Source organism: Temnothorax nylanderi, unplaced genomic scaffold (assembly GCF_030848795.1).
Source record: "Temnothorax nylanderi isolate EJ_2023f unplaced genomic scaffold, tnyl_v1.0 TNYL_tig0018_pilon, whole genome shotgun sequence".
In the NCBI taxonomy this organism is placed as follows: domain Eukaryota; kingdom Metazoa; phylum Arthropoda; class Insecta; order Hymenoptera; family Formicidae; genus Temnothorax; species Temnothorax nylanderi.
Window position 1 is genome coordinate 1,190,337 of NW_027249080.1, and position 16,804 is coordinate 1,207,140.

General features: G+C 35.9%; 4 protein-coding genes across 8 annotated transcripts; 2 read left to right on the top strand and 2 right to left on the bottom strand.

Annotated features, from left to right (window-relative positions):
* The first annotated feature begins 644 nt into the window (after nt 1–644).
* On the top strand, nt 645–2,060 carry LOC139768825 (selenoprotein F). 4 transcript variants are annotated; one of them, XM_071699410.1, is made up of 5 exons: nt 645–717; nt 1,049–1,220; nt 1,419–1,537; nt 1,624–1,745; nt 1,846–2,060. In XM_071699410.1, exons 2-5 carry the CDS (start codon nt 1,179–1,181, stop codon nt 2,025–2,027), a joined length of 465 nt encoding a protein of 154 aa, XP_071555511.1. In that variant the 5' UTR covers nt 645–717; nt 1,049–1,178; the 3' UTR covers nt 2,028–2,060. The 4 variants fall into 4 exon arrangements, with proteins under 4 accessions (XP_071555511.1, XP_071555509.1, XP_071555508.1 ...); XM_071699408.1 differs by having other exon boundaries at nt 678–871; XM_071699409.1 differs by having other exon boundaries at nt 681–841.
* Nucleotides 2,061–2,074: 14 nt separating this feature from the next.
* On the bottom strand, nt 2,075–8,824 carry Pep (Protein on ecdysone puffs). Of its 2 annotated transcripts, none has more exons than XM_071699406.1 (10): nt 8,680–8,824; nt 7,653–7,977; nt 7,429–7,572; nt 6,229–6,458; nt 5,311–5,614; nt 5,073–5,231; nt 4,739–4,979; nt 4,459–4,653; nt 4,149–4,333; nt 2,075–4,064 (listed from the first exon to the last, which is right to left on the bottom strand). In XM_071699406.1, the coding sequence occupies exons 2-10, from the start codon at nt 7,962–7,964 to the stop codon at nt 3,549–3,551; spliced, it is 2,286 nt and encodes a 761-aa protein (XP_071555507.1). In that variant the 5' UTR covers nt 7,965–7,977; nt 8,680–8,824; the 3' UTR covers nt 2,075–3,548. The 2 variants fall into 2 exon arrangements, with proteins under 2 accessions (XP_071555507.1, XP_071555506.1); XM_071699405.1 differs by having other exon boundaries at nt 7,429–7,575.
* Nucleotides 8,825–10,054: 1,230 nt separating this feature from the next.
* Nucleotides 10,055–13,161, top strand: LOC139768827 (peptidyl-prolyl cis-trans isomerase FKBP8). The gene is made up of 5 exons (XM_071699413.1): nt 10,055–10,366; nt 10,824–11,177; nt 11,264–11,460; nt 11,595–11,896; nt 12,033–13,161. Exons 1-5 carry the CDS (start codon nt 10,343–10,345, stop codon nt 12,338–12,340), a joined length of 1,185 nt encoding a protein of 394 aa, XP_071555514.1. The 5' UTR covers nt 10,055–10,342; the 3' UTR covers nt 12,341–13,161.
* Nucleotides 13,162–13,205: 44 nt separating this feature from the next.
* On the bottom strand, nt 13,206–16,213 carry LOC139768826 (uncharacterized). Its single transcript, XM_071699412.1, has 4 exons — nt 15,975–16,213; nt 14,731–15,862; nt 14,088–14,653; nt 13,206–14,014 (listed from the first exon to the last, which is right to left on the bottom strand). The coding sequence occupies exons 1-4, from the start codon at nt 16,002–16,004 to the stop codon at nt 13,424–13,426; spliced, it is 2,319 nt and encodes a 772-aa protein (XP_071555513.1). The 5' UTR covers nt 16,005–16,213; the 3' UTR covers nt 13,206–13,423.
* Nucleotides 16,214–16,804: the final 591 nt, after the last annotated feature.

The window sequence follows — 16,804 nt, forward strand, 5'->3', positions numbered from 1 at the left end:
TTAATTGAACTGAATTCTTTCTACATCGAATACATATAACCTCTGACTCATATTTATAATTTCTTAATGAAAATGTTATGTATTTTATAAATATACATTTTAAATTAATTTTGAATGGAAACGAGAAAATACTATATAATAATGATAAAAGAGAAAAACGAAAAAAATCTGATACGTTACTGGATACATTGTCTGGTTTCGTCCTAAGTAAAATTTGCTTCCGGACAAAACACGTCCGAACACGATCGAGCTCGCCAACCGACTCCGCCATCGCTGCCGAGTGCCGCTGGTCCTAAGTACGCGACTCTGAACGGAACGCAACTTGAAAAACATCTTGCAAAAATTATCCTTTTAAATATTTTCTAATTCTTTTTCTTATTATTTTTCTTGAACATACGAACAGAGATTATACAAGAGAAAAAAAACATATGGACATATTTTATATAATATTTTATATAATATTTTATATAATATTATATGGTTATGTATATTTAGGTATGTTTTTATATAAAAAAGTTTTTACCGGGTCGGTTTTTAGAAATATAATACAAATTACATTTATTCTTGAAAAATAAAAGCGTAATTAGTGACAATTTCGTATCGCGCATTCGCGCGTCGACACGGCACATATTACAGCGTTCTCTGTTGGCGTATCGTGTAAGCGCTTCGCTGCGAACTCCGAATTGCTCCGAATCGGTGTCAACAACGATCTTTCAGGTTATATTTACCTGGATATATTAAAAACACACGTACAATACCTTGAAGCGAATATTTCCAACAAACGACGAACATTCACGTTATCCTAGTGCTCGCTTAAAAATGCAAAAAGAAAAATTCACAGGTTTCTGAATGAAGATAGCAATAAATTTTTGTAAGATTCTTACAATGTTAAGTTCTGTGAAATTCTGAGAATCTCACACTCTCTTTCGGTATTATTATCGCAGGATTTGGATAATATTAACTCGCCAGGAAAAGAAATTAAATTTTACAGTTTGCGAAAATTAAACTGACTGTGAAGTTGTTAAAACGTGTTCCATCTTCCAAATAGGTAGTTAAAAGCGAGAAACATTTAATAAGATCTCTCCAGATCTCTCCCCCAAGACTCCCTGGAGGACAAAAATTGTATAAAATATTGGTGCTCATTGCTGCTAAAAAAGTTAGGTACACGAGGCGACAGAATGAATCATTTACATACGGTTTTACTCCTGTTCATTGTTGCGGTAAGTAAAACAGAAAATATTACTTTGCACATAATAAACTGATCATATACTGTCATATACCCAAATTCCTTTTCTTCAAAATATCTTACGTTTTTCTTAACGCATTTAAAAGCAACGCAATAACGCAAATGCAACATACATCTAAAGAATGAATCACTGTAATATCTGTCGTCATAACGTCAACGATTAATTTCACAGATGGACGTTGCCGTCGCAGAGTTTTCAGCGGACGATTGCAAGATGCTAGGATTCAATAAAGCCAACGTGCTCTGCTCGACTTGCGAACATTTTGCCAAGTCTGATCTAGAAAAGATTTAGTACGTAAAAATCCACCCCATCAAATACTTTATTAGGAGTCTCCCGAGTGTATCATACGTATAAATATCTGTGTTCTAATTTCCAGTGCTACATGTAAGGAATGTTGCCTGAAGGACAACGATTACGATTTGTCTGGATCGAAACGCTATCCTAAAGCTGTCCTCGAAGTGTGCACATGCAAATTCGGGCAATATCCGCAAATACAAGGTACGATCAAATAGTTTTGATATAAAACTCGAGAACTGATTGGTGCAATGTTGCAACATAAAATTTGGCACAAGTTCATGATTAATACGCTTCTTTTTAGCCTTCATCAAAAGCGACCGACCGAAAAAATATAAGAACCTCAGCATAAAGTATGTAAGAGGTTTAGATCCGATCATCAAGTTGTACGACGCGGAAAATAAGATTGAAGATGTACTCGACATACACAAGTGGGATACAGACTCTGTAGATGAATTTCTGTCGACTCATCTTTCTAAGGATTAATAAAATTAGGAAATATATTGCATTAATACATGATCGTTTCTATTGAATTCTTAATAAACTATTCCATTTAATATGAATATTACATATACAGTACATGTATGTGATTACGCCTTATCTTCTACTGTCATATGTGTTCATATCGTCTAACATTCCAATTATCGCTTCCACATCCTTTGTAACAGAACAGTATTGTAAACCACGATATATAATATTGTGTTTTAATTTTTTCACATTCCTTTAGAGCATATTTTTAAAATAGATACCAAAAAAATCCTTCTTTCGTTAAAATGTCCTATCCTTATACAATGAGAGTGCACAGATCAATCGTGATCTGTCTTTATATATAGAAACATTTTTTTTATTATGAAAATGATCGAGACACTCATACATACGATTAAAGCAAAATACAAAATTGTAAATCTATAACACCACCGCTTTCAGCATTCCTTTCAATGTATAAATATTACATTGAAAAATGTAACCTTTATGAACCCAGTGATCTTATAAAAGAAGAATTCGAATGTTAAGAAATAGAGAACTCGTTTATCTTTGTTTAGGAACATAATGAGGTCGCAAACTCTCTTGTAGCCTTTTATCATTAATATCAATACATGATATAAGAATATTGTTATGGAGAACAAAGCACAGTTATCTATTAATATAATATAAATTAATATAAATTTGACATTATGTATTTCGATTGCGTATATCATCATATTAGATGTGTGCTTAGATTTCGACGGAGACATCTGTTCACCTTGTTCACATTTAAAACATCCTGCTTCTTGATATCGTATACAATATGCACGATTAATTTCCTCTAATTATATTCGCAATTACGTGCAATATCGAATAATTTTCATCGTTTACATATACAGAGTGGTCCTGAAATCGTTGGTCAAAATCAGGGATTATTTTTATTTACAGAAGTTGTTGGAAATGTCCACCGTTAACTAAAACACACGCTTCCATCCGTCTAACCATTGACTGTCTAACACGCTCAAAGATGGCGTATTTCTTATAATTTCAGCTGCTGATAATGCGATTTCGGATGCATTTTTGAACTAACGTTTATGGGAACTTTTTTCATCTTTATGACGAGCCCAATCCAATCCCTGATTTTGACCAACTATTTCAGAACCACCCTGTACAGCGTCAGCAATTGCAAAGTATGAGAGAAAAATTTTCATGCTTGTAACTAAAAGACCATCATTTATACAAAAAATCTAAATCCCTCGCGCATACTCTCTTCTGATACATGGTGCTAATGAAATAGGTCGTTCATAGTTAAGAACTTTTAATTAAGAACTTACTATCATATATGTTCACATGTAATGTTAACGCTAATATAGTGTGCAATATTAATAAATAACATTAATATTACACGCTTCAATGATAAAAATGTGTTCTATCCGTTATCATTAAAATTTATCTGAATACGAAACATGCAATTGAATTTCCCTTACATCGACGTACTTTTCTCGCGTTTACTTTCATATTTTCGTAAATCGCGGTGTTACCTTATCGCCGTGACCTCCTGGCACGCGGACCACCGCGACCGCGCACGAATCCGCGACCTCTAGACTGCTTCACTTGAGGGCTGCGATTTCGTTCTATCTTCGGCAAAGGCTTTTCCGGTTCCACAGGTTCCACAGGTTCTTTTTCTTCCGCCTCGTCGACCAGATTACCCATCTCAGTATCGTTGTCATTGTCTATATCCGTCCACATTTCGTCGACTGGTGTTTTTACATCTTTTGTGTTAGTGGCGTTTCCTTGTGTGTTAGCGGTAGTTTCCTTGGCATTTTCCTTCGCATTTTCCTCCGCCTCGCGATTTTCCTCCTCCTCCGATTCGGCGGCATCGGCTTCCAATGGATCATACTTCTCCTCTCCATCCGATCTCTTCGGTGCCACATTTGCATTATCAGCACTATTCTCTTGCTCTTTCGGCTCATCATTATCTTCATTTTCATCATGACTGATCTTACGACGTTTCCAATGTACATCGCATTCGTCTTTACCTTCGACATTTTTCTCATTCTATAAACGCAATACAAGAATTTTGGTAGATGCCAAGATTTTGAAAATAAGCTTTCTTTACAAGCGATTTTTTTAATCGCTTACCTCAGCTTGTTCAGTTTCTTTCGATTCTGCAGCTGGCGCACTTGATGTTAACGATTTTATCTCCGCTACAAAGTTCCGGTAGTGTGTAATGCTGCGTAAATGAGCATTCATATCTTCAGCCAAAAGCATAAACCTTCGGCAACGCTCGCAGTAAAATCCTTCGACCTCTTTGACCATAGATTTACCTAAATAAATATAATTTCTTGTAAAGATAGCATACATGTACAAAGAGAACGCGCAAATGTTTTTTTTTTCATATAAATTAATTTTACATAAATTAAACTTATAACTTTTCGTAAATAATCCATACCAATAAAGATCTGATTTTGACGGCAATATTTGTAAGACGGTATTTTGAATTTCTTCTCAGTTATATTTTCTATAATATCCGTGATGTATTCTTGTTCTTCTGAATCCTCCTCTTTTTCGTTCTTCGCGTCATGACAAACATCTTTCTCCTCGTCTTCCGCGGTGCGAACCTCAGCTTCTCCCTTTGCCAGTTTGTCTACAAAAACAATTTATCAATTTAAAAATCTCTTCGAAATTATTTCGAAAACAAACATTTTCTTTCATTCTTCTTTCTTCATTACCTTTCTTTTTATTTTTCCGTTGTTCCTCGCACTGAACGGCATTCTTCATATGAGCGGGTGTTAAACAGTGTTCGTCGTATTCTATACGAGACGGGAATTCTTTTAGACAAGGGAAGCAGCGGGGATGCAAAAAGGTTTTCAATTGTTGATGCTTTTCGCTCTTTCTATGCGTAGACAAGGTTCCGTAAAAGTTCAGATCGCACATCGTACAATATTCCCTCACGTTGAAATCTACAGACACCTGCAATCAAAAGATCATAAATAGATACAAATACTATTGCTATATCAAATCTGTATGTGCGTCCAACTCTTTTCTAGGAGACATGATTCTTACTTTCTTTCCGCGTCGTTTCGAGTTGTTCAAGCTAAGTTCACGCTGCTCCTCGGCAACTCGCAGCTCGTGTCTCATCAGATCGACCTTCAATTTGTACGACTCGTCCAACTTTTCCATCATCAACTGATGCGCACGTCCACGTAGGTGATTTTCGAAGGACTGTGAAAAAATATAAAAAGTTAGATACTGCTCGGCGAGTATGTAGATTTATTAATTTCATCAATGATGAAATGCTTACAAATCCATCCCACATATGCTTATTGCAAATGTGACAAAACATATGGTTCATCGGAACTTCGGCGTAACGACTTTCAGCGTGTCTAACTTCCGATTTCTTGCCAGTCACTTTTGTGTTTTCTTTATCGGTTTTCTCAGACGCATCTTTCGCTTCCTTCGATGGAGAATCTTCCGCTGCGGACTTCTCTACCTTTTTCTCGCTATCTTCCATTTTTTCATCTTCTGCTTTCTCAACTTTTGCTTCTTCCGTGTTTTTCTCATCCTTCCAATCGCGCTTCTTATCCTCGGACTCGTCTACGTCATTGCTGTTCATCACAAATAATCTTAATCTAGGATAAAACTCACGTTCCAAGAAAAGTTTCGTAATCTATTTGAACAGTTGAGCATGTTAAACTTGCTATGAAATTTTAACTTCCAATTATAAATTTAACTATGTAGCTTGGCAAGTCATAGTATTCATGTCGATTCATACAAAATTTCGTTTGTGAATCAAAAAATTGTATCAATATTTATATAGAAGTGTATAGGAAGATGTAACTCATACATCTTATACTTGAGTGTAGGATAATATATTATCGCCGATTGGAACACTATACGTCAAAATGCGTTTTGGTGAATGTACAGGGAGAAGAAATTACGAAAAGCAACAGCAAAATTTTAGCACTCTGGCCAATATTTGTGAAATATAAGTTGAATCGCATTGACAGTATAGGATAAACATATAAAAAGAAAGAGATACAGATAAGAGATATATAGAAATTTCTGAGACTGGTACAACAAAACATATATTAGCTAATGTTAAGAAACATATATAAAATATATGTATATGTATACATGTACTTAGGCAAATAGTTCGGAGAGACTGAGACTTACTGAAATTTGAAGAAACTATACCAATCACAGGTAATCGGGAGCTTACCTTTTCGGAACAGGCGGTTCTGCTTTTTCGCTATCAGAGGTCTTAACATCCTGCTGTTCCTTTTTGGCAGTCTGATTTTGTTTAGAGGCAGGAATTGGTTTAGAAGATTTATCGTTGCGATGTTGTATTTGGTTTCCGTTCATACGTTGACTGCCAGACTGGGGTGCACGAGATTGTTGTGCGGATGGGCCACGTCGCCCAGCGGGGCCATCTCGGGCTCGATTGCCCATCTAGTTAAGTAGTAGAGGTCAAACGACCAAAAGCATCATGAGAAGTATCTGATGTAACTGTGATTCTTCTCAAATCGAGACACTGGTTCTAGAAACCACTTTGGGATTTGAGGGAGAGAACAGTTCTACAGTCGATAAATGGAAGCAGGACGGAGTCGGTGAGATACCGAAGCTCTTTCTTCCATTTCCACACCAAGTATGGAAGGAAAGGGAGAAAACTGTAGAGTGCATCCCGATTTCGAGTTGAAAATCGCATCGTGTATATACAGGCACGATCGCAACGATCATAAGATACGATCATAATTATAAAAAGTAGATATAATTATTTTTGCCACTAAAAATATTTGAGTAAAAAACTCGGCGAACGCTAATGAACGTGAAGAAGAAGTTAAATCAAGTGAAATATGCAACTCGTGTATATAAGTGGTAGTAGTTTTGAATAAAGTGCAACCACGTTGATTTTAGTGTATCACATTAGCGGACAGAAGACTCTGGTTACACAGATTGTAATGTGAGACACTGTTCAAATTCGGTCCTGCAAAAACCTTCAGTGAACTTCCAGTAGTAAATTGAGATTTACATTCTGAAATCAACACACGTGTTTCAACAGTGCTCTTTTAATGAAATATTTTTATGGACGATATCTAGAAGCCGTTTCAGGCAATGCTGATCCATCAACAAGAATTATTTATATCTTAGTGATTTCGTTGGCCGTGTCTAATCGAGTGAGCGATAATATCCTATTTAATCGATCGGCTCAAGAAGGGGAATTTGTAACGTTCCGAATAATTAAAGACAGTTTGTGTCCATGCGAGGAAGCGTGGACTACAGATTGTCATTTTATAACTCCTGTTTACGATACAGAAGAAGATCGTAAGCAAGTGTTAAAAGAATTGCCTTAAAGATTACCTTGGCTTAAAGATTACCTTTGAGAGAAAAAAGCATCGCGTATTCTATCGTAATTGCTTACCTTATTGTATGGCTGAGGACGTTGGTTCTTCATGGGATGCCGCGCCACACGATCGTTAAATCGTCCGGAGGAATAGTTCTGTTGATTAGGATAATTCGGTCCTGGTCCAGAATAATTATTTCCCAGACTCATTAGAGACGGCACCTGCTGCATCAAAATGATGGGGTTAAAAATCGAGTCCGGGGCATGAAAACGCAAACGGAATCGTCAAGCAATCCTCGTACCTGTGGCTGCGACTCTTGCTGACTGCGAAGTAGATTTGTAAGGAGGTTGCTGGCGATCGCTAGCTGTGCCTGTGGCGATGCCAGGGAGAGATTGTTGTTGGGCGTAGGCAGAATGCCTCTGCCAGGCATCATGCCACCCTCCCAAGGATTCATTCCACCCATACCGCCGCTCCCGCTCATTCCGCCACCCATATTACTTCCCATGCCGCTGTTATTGCCAACTCTGTTACCACCACCGCCTCCGGTACTACCACGATTGAAATTTCCTCGATTCCCGAAGGAATCCCTCTTCACTCCTCGATTAAATGACATTGTGCTTCTAATGCTGGACAAACATTTGAAAACAATTAATCTTGGATATCATCCTTACTAGGAAGCTAATTTATGTGGAACACTCTGCAATGATTTTTGAAAAATTTAAATTCTTTGTGTTCAGATTTTCTCTTTTTTTTTCCCTTCTTTTTCAAATAATTATTTTAAAAATCTACGAGATATTAGAGCTCAACATATCTTGAATTCTAATTGTAAATAAATATACTTTGCAAGTACATCTTGTTTATACATAACACAAAATTGCATTAACAGAAGTTAGGAGTCTAAAATCTTGTTCTCAAGAGCAATGATAATAAAATAATACACACACCGGTGCGTGTATATATGAATATGGATATGTGTGGTGTGTGTGTGTGTGTGTGTGTGTGCGTGTGTGTGCGTTCTGTGTAAAAACGAACGATTAAACGAAGCTCGTCTAATTAAAAAATCAGCATTGCAGTAGAGAAATCTTGCAATGTGGAGCAAGTAACGTGGAAAACGTAATAACAGGTGAAGCACACGTAATACTATTATACTATTTTGTATCGAAAGCTCCGCGAAACGACGTGGCGGATGATAAACGCTTGTCCATCACCGAAACTCGCAATCGCGAGCCGGACTTCCGCGATATAATTCGGTGACGTAGTCGACAAACGAGCTCTGATGTAGCGAGATACTAGCATGTGCGTTACGGAGAAGTATCGAATTTCCTTACCAAAGCGACGACGCTAAGCGTAATGTGGAGAGAAGCCGACGGGAAAGATCGGAGCAAACGAAACGAAACGCAAATGAACGCAGCGAACGATTGCAAATGGCGGACCTCGTCGATCACCGCGAACGGCGCGAACCATGGAGTTGAGGAAGACCGTCGTGCCGTCATCGCAATTCTTTCAAACATGCTTATTGGTCACATAAGGTCGATTGTGTATCTTTTGATACGAGGTGAAAATTTACAAAAGTGAAAAAATTTACTAGAGTATCTACGATTTTATTTATCGAAAACTAGTAAATCTGTTCATTTTTGTAGTTCTTTCACTTCGTTTCAAGATACACAATCAACTCCCTGAATAAAGTATTCTCGATATATATAACTCCAACAATTGATGTCCATTTCTACCAATGCAGATTATAACTTTAATCTCGATTTAATTTATTTAAGAATTTTTAAGAATTAGAAAAAAAGGTAACAAGTAATTAAGTGAAATCGAGATTAAAAAGTTAATCTACATTTGTAGAAATAAACATCTGTCGGTTTAAATAATTTGAGAAATAAAAGTTAAGGCCCGTTTGGCACACGGAGAATTCACGCTGCATATCCAACGTACACATTCCATGTCTGATATACGATAACCAATGAGACGAACTCTCTATTAGGGATAAAAGAATCCCTAGAGAACACGCGTTCCCATTGGAGCATCGCGCGTATGAACTCTCCAATTATCCGCGTAAATCTGAATACACGCGCGTAGAAACTGAGCTAAATTAGGGCCAGTTTCACCATCTCCGATTAATTGTAACCTAATAACTTTTGATTAAACTCACTCTTCGTCTCTTTCTAAAGGAGGACAATTAGAAAAAGATGAAAAGTGAGTTTAATCGAAGGTTAATCGACGTTGGTGAAACTGGCCCTTATGTCCAATTCTACCAATGTAGATTAACTTTAATCCCGATTTAGTTGATTTGTTATATCTTTTTCTAATTTTAAGAATTAGAAAAGGATAATAAGTAAGTTAAACTGAGATTAAAGTTAATCTACATTAGAATCTACATTAGAAATTGACATTAGACGTTTAATAAACGTATTATATGTCATATTTCCATCTTGGACAAATCTATACTATTTCAATTACACTCAATAAGCAGATAAAGCTATAAACAATTCTTTACAAGCACGACGGATTTTCTCGGTCCCTCGCATGAATAAAGCTTTGAAGAAATATCGATATATTTCTTCACTATATTATGTCATTATAGATTTATTTGTATTCTTAATGATATAAAAACGATTAATTACAAAAAACCGACACGTCACTCATCATATCCTTCAGAGACGTGTGACTAGCTGATTTCGCGCATTGTCCACGAGTTTCTTTTTTTTTTTTTAACTTGTTTGGACAGGACTTTACGTAACAATTTTCTATTTACGAAATCTTCGGGAACCTACGAGATAATTCAAACGATTCGACTATCGATCCGGTAAATTATTTTGCTTTCGAGCGCACGCAGTCACGCAGGCACGCGCACGCACATGCGATCATTGCGATCCTGCGATCTGCGTCGTCTGTGTCACATTGTCGTGGCATCTTTCAAGCTTTCAACAGCATTAGCACGAGAAGTTGTTTCTTCCCTGAGTTTGGCTTTTCTAAAAGTTCTAAATAATGACCACGTTGCACACCGACAAGGTAAAAAAAAAAGAGAACGGAAAAATATAGTAAAGTTCTTATTTTGTCGATGAAAGTCATGATCGAGCCGGTTTCCCTAAACGGTTTTATCGCGAGACAAACAAGTATCTTTCGTAATTGTGCTTATTCATTCTCGTTATCGCTGCGCTAAGCACTTTTCAAGGTGCGCAAGGTGCGTTCTTTCCACGGCATTTATTCCCGGTTTAAAGCACGTCGGGAAAAAATATTCTACGTTTAAAATTTCGAGACAGCTCGAGGAGGCTTTATAGAAATTTGTCGCGCGAGGTTTTCGTGGTTAAACGATTTATGTCCCAATAAAATTTATATTACGCGTTATGGAACCTTGACGTAGATATTGCTTTATTTTTGCGAGAAAACGAGAAGATCCGTTACGCTTGTGGAAAAGTAATTGCAGCCTTATTTCATTGACAGTAATCAAAGCAAATTTTTGTCTAAGATGGATGAAAATGTGACGCCAGAGCGGCCAGAGAAGCCAGAGTCGTCAGAATCGCCAGAGACACCAGAGTCGCCAGAGACAGAAGCACAGGACGTTTCTATCCAGGGATCTGATCGCAGTGACAATTCCAAGGACCTTCCAATGGAATCCCCTTTGGGGTTGTTAGAACAGTGGTTAGATATACTTGGCAACGGTCAGCTGAAGAAGAGAGTTATAAAGAGGGGCGAGCCACATGTAAAGCCACAGAGAGGCGACATATGTACAGTAAAGATTATCGGTGTACTTGACGATGGTAAAGTGGTGGAAGAATATGTAGATACGCAGATACAAATAGGAGACTTGGAAGTAGTGCAGGTATTATAACTGTCATTAGAATTTTGTCACTTATATTGCAATTGTTATAGTATCTTGTTCATATAATAATAAGATTCAAATTGCAGGGATTAGATCTAACGATTGTATTGATGGAATTGGGTGAAGTTGCTGAAGTTGTAGTCAATCCTAGATTTGCGTATGGCACACGTGGAACAGCATCTATACCATCTAACGCCACTATTACATACACGGTTGAATTGAAGGAAATAAAAGAGGAGCCTGAGATAGAAACTCTAAGCATTAATCAAAGGAGAGAAATAGGGTAATAGTTTTGTTTATGAGCCATATAATTGAAGGTCACTTATTTTCTGCAGCCAAGTGCTGTTCAAAGATAAGGCTTTACGTGATTTATCTTTTTAACTTCTTTGCATCATGTTGTAATTTATTTCTTTAAAGCAACAAGAAACGCGAACGTGGAAACTGGTTTTTTATGCGAAGAGACGTTAATCACGCGATACAATGTTATCGGAGAGCGTTACAATATCTACTCATAGACAATGGTACAAGATGGAATAAAAATGAAGAAACAGAGACGGTTAGCGATACTGAACTGCAAGCTCTGTTAGATGATTGTGTAAAGGTGTATAACAATTTAGCAGCTGCATTAATTGAAACTGATGCCTACAACACAGCTTTAGAAAATGTAAACAAAGTTCTAAAGTATCAACCAAAGAATACAAAAGCTCTGTACAGAAAAGGTAGTAAAAAATCTTGCCTAAAGTTTTTTCTTTTATTTTGTCTTGTTTTTTTTATAAACCAACTTTTTTAATATCCTTGATTCATACTTCATATGATAAAAGTATATATCTTTCTACATATATGTGTTATTTACAGGAAAAATATTCAAAATCCAAGGAGACTATGGAAAGGCTTATCTAACTTTTCTTGAAGCGCTAAAGATAAATCCAGAATCGTGGTCGGTAAAGTTAGAATTGGCGAGTTTAAAAGAAAAAATGTCAAAACAGAATGAGAAAGAAAAGTCTCTATATGCTAAAATGCTGGGTATAAGTAAAGAACCTGATAAGCCGTCAAAGGATGTAAAGGTAGAAGATAAAAGTAAACTTGCTAAAGGAATACTATGGACTCTGCTTGGAGCATCTGCTGTTGTCGTTGGCATGCTTGTACACAGATTTGCATCGTGAAAAAGAAACAAAAAGGAATAGAAAAGACAAACCAGCTAAGGAGGTGCAAAATAAGTTGTATTTTTTGTGTTAATAACAGAAGAGTATATAATTAAATATATTGTGAATTTTTATAATTATACAAATATTAAATTATATATTTTTAACAATATTTCTATATGTAAGTATATTTGATGAACCAATAAATGGTAAATATAAATTCAAAATCTTGCAAATAGTTATATGAAATGACTGTTTTATGATAGTTCAAACATATATACATATACAATAATACATATTAGATTTTATAATATATTATTAAAAATTACAAAGTGCAGTTTTCTTTATTTTAATTATGTTTAATATATTCTATTAAAGAAGTGCACATTGTTAATTAAATATAAACGCATTATATCAAATTCTTGAGTTCTGCAGTCTTTAAGACACGTATCTAAATAATGCATATACAAATTAAAAATATCGTATATATGTATAAGTACGAGTTATTTTCATTTTACACGTACATTGTTGAATAAAAAATATAATAGGAAAATAATCCAAGAGGGGAATTCTTAACTTTTAACTGGCTTAACTGACCGGAAGTTCAGCTGTATATAAAATCTACATCTGTATAAATAAAATATTAAAAATTGAATTTAAAAACTAATCTCAAGTGCTTAATAATTATTATTTTTATTTGTCAGTTAAATATAGACTAAATCTAGACTAATGTGCGCATTATATAATTTCGCATTTGTCATTTTTTATTTATGTAAAATAAGTTTGTATTTGTGATGTTTGTATTTTAATGAAATAAATTTTATATGATATAACTCTGAAAATATTGAAATGTTTGCTTATTGTATGAGGTAATAAAAATTCTCTATTTTGAAAGAACATATATTTATTCATCTTTAAAAATTAAAATAAAATGTTAAATTACATCTTATAAAAAATATATTTTATAAAATTTAATAACATATTCGTTGTTAACAAAGAAATAGATTCATATTTATTTTAATAAAATACGATAATGAGATTTTAAATTTAAGCAACCACGATGAAAGTTAAACAATGTACATACATATTCCGCTATATAAATCTTCAAATATTAAGAAATGCTGGAAATTCATGAGTTAAATAATTTTCTATCGTTTCCATTTTACTATTATTGTTCACAAGCGGAAACGAGCCTTCAATATTTTCCAATGATATCTCCGAATAACTTGTATTGTCACAATACATTTGATCAGTGTTCAAAAGACTACTTTGAAATTCTATATCCTGATAATCCGGTAAATTCAATATTTCATTGCAATTTGCTTCAAACTGATCAACGAGTTCGTTAGTAGGTAACAATTCCAAATTATTGGTGATTTCTACAGTAAGCACTTGTCCCGTATTTACATCTACTAATGAAAGAACTTGTGGGATAGAATCGACGATAGATGAATTTGTAAGTTCCAACGACAAGTTAGGGCATTCGGGATTTTCTTCAGGATTTAATAATGGTTGTACTTGCAGTTGCGAATCAACTGCCTGTTTCTTTACATTTGTGACTGAGCAATCTCTTTCTTTATTCTTTGAAATTGATTCGCATCCGTTTCCGGTTTTTATTTTATTAGTTTCTGATCTGTTTGGTTTATCTGGTACTGGCACAAGATGACCATCTTTTGTTTTCATGAGCTTTACCACCTGTTTGAAACAGTATATGAATACATATCGTGTACAAAGTATAAGTAAGAGTTTATTAAGGATTCTTTTTTACCTTTTTCTTTTTTTCCAGTGTAATTCGGTGACAGGTTTCCATGTGACGAGTGAGGTGATGCGAGCGTTTGAATGCGGTGCTACATTGCATACAGGCAAACGGCCGATGCTGCTCGTGCGACAATTTATGTCTCTTCAGTAAGCTGTTTCTCTTAAACGCTTTGCCACATTCTTCGCAGATGAATTGTCGCTCCTTACTGTGAATGTAAAGTACATGATCCTTGAGAATGCTAACGCTGGTAAACGTCTTGCCGCAATGCTCGCACACGATATTCCGCTCTTCTACATGCAGTTGTTTATGCCTATCTAGATCCGTCCTTCTGGCACACTGAAACGTACACCCATATATATTACAGGCGAATCGCTTTGCGCCCTTGTGAATGCGTCTGATGTGTTGATCCAGGGCTCTTTGTGTGATCAATCTTTTCGAACAGATTGCACAGGAAAATATAGCCCTTATAGGTACATCCCTGTTGACTTTATTAAGATGTAACGCAGACTCCAAGTGTCGAAAATAGTCGTCTTTCTTTGCGAACGTGTGTCTACAATCGGCACAAAAATATGGACCTGTAAAATAATATTATTAGATGATAAATAAATAAATGAGAAATCTTGTTCATTAATACAAGTTTAATATTCGTTACCGTTTGTCGAATCTTGCTCGCTTAATTTTGGGCTGTGAACCACCTTGAAGTGTTCGTGCGCTTTCTTCTTCGACGCGAAAGTAATATCGCAGCGTGGACACTTGTAATTATCATGATTCTGAATGTGGGACAGATACGTCTGCTCGATACTGAACGTTTGCGAACATTGCTGGCATTTGAATCGCCTCTTCTTACAGTATTTCTCCTCGTGCTCCTTTTCGTCTGTATCCGCGCTTATCATATCTCCGCATTCCGAACATACCTTACCGCCTTGATAGCTGTGCTTCGCTCTATGACGGTTCAGAAGGGCGCGTTTAGGAAAACTTTTCGGGCACACGTCGCATAAATGAGGATGCCTGACCACCCTTTCTCCGTGCGCGCGAAACAAGTGAACGTCTAAATGCTTTCGTCTGGCGAATTTTTCGTTACAGTGAGGACAATTATTTTTCTGATGACCCTCCAAATGACGATCCAAATGTCTTTTATATCTGAATGTCATTAGGCACTGCTCACACTTCTGCATCTGTTCGTTTCCATCTGACAACTCCAGATTACCAATTTTTATTTCACGTTTCAATTTGGATGTGACACTTTGATTTATACAACTGTCGTCTTTATGGATGTTAGAATTTGAATCCATATTATTTCCTGCATAAGGTTCGACAGAACAATTGTAGTTCCCTATTTTCTTTCCTTCTAAACATTGATCTTTGTCAGATGTACAGAATTCATTACTATTAACGGTTATTGTTACATCGTCCGATTCTTTGCTCGAGCAATTTGAAAAATTCGAAAAGTTCAGACTCATCGTGTTGAAATGTTGACTCGAATGTGAAATACTAACATCGGTTGATCGGTCTTTCGTCTTTTCCTCTTTGCTCTTTGCAGACTCTTCGGCATTTTGCAGCAGGAGGCTTTCAATTTTCATGAAATCAATGCTATTCAAATTAACATCGTCCAAACCGTCGTCTCCCTGTAAACCAATGTCTGTGGCACTTGTGGGAGCGACTACCAGACCAACCTCAGAGTTCTTACTCTCGAGGCTGCCGATGCATTCTCTCAGATAATCATAGCTGTCCATCTCGCCATTCTCCGTGCCCACGTTCGGGATAGCATCCAGGGTCGAGTAATCCTGGAAAGGTGGATGAAATATACAATACGAAAACTGTTAGATGACATCCAACGCGACAATTGCGACGGTGTATCTTATAAAAGTAACTTTAATAGTTCAATAGGCATCTCACCTGGCTGTCAAACAAACGTAGCGTCATCATTTCGGACCGTGAAGGATTTAACCGATATTTGCACGAGAATGCGATTGTTTTATATATAGTAGGAGATGTGCTACATTTAGCTTGTTAGTCTGTTTTAGAAGGATTATGCCGAATATCTCCATGAAATTACGCGAATTCTTCAAAACATTCCGTAGGATAATCGCATGACGCATAACCTAAAAAGCGCTGTGCAAAAAGCCTAAAAATGTCCATATACTGTAGATATACATGTCGCGCATGCATATTGGAAATATGGATAATCGAGCTACTTTATTCGGGACGAAAAAAAAGATTTTAAAAAAATAATAGATAATTCTAATTAAATTGTTCAGCTACGGTTTGCATAAGTAAGTTAATCTACGAGATTGATGGTATTCAAAAATAATCGCTTTTCGCGACAGATATCGATCGAATAAATTTCGTGAAATACGCATTTCTTTCGTCATCGATACGCAAACACTAAATTTATGCGATTATTAAATATTAAAGGATATATATTTATTTATTATGGCTTCAGATATCTAGTTTTGTGCATTGCGCAATTAAGTTAAATCGAGGCAAATCGGGTATAAAATAGAGCAGAGATTTCTTGATGAAAAATTGAAAATAAAGATATTAGTCAGAAATTAATTAGAAAGATGCTATATCGTTGAATCTATAGATCGTTAATATATGCATTTTGCAGGATTTATGTATTCGAAGTGCAATATATTTAATTAAACTTCGTCTTCATATCTTATTCGGACATTCCATTCCGCAGATATTCTAGACTCATATATATTATAATTTGATATATTTCA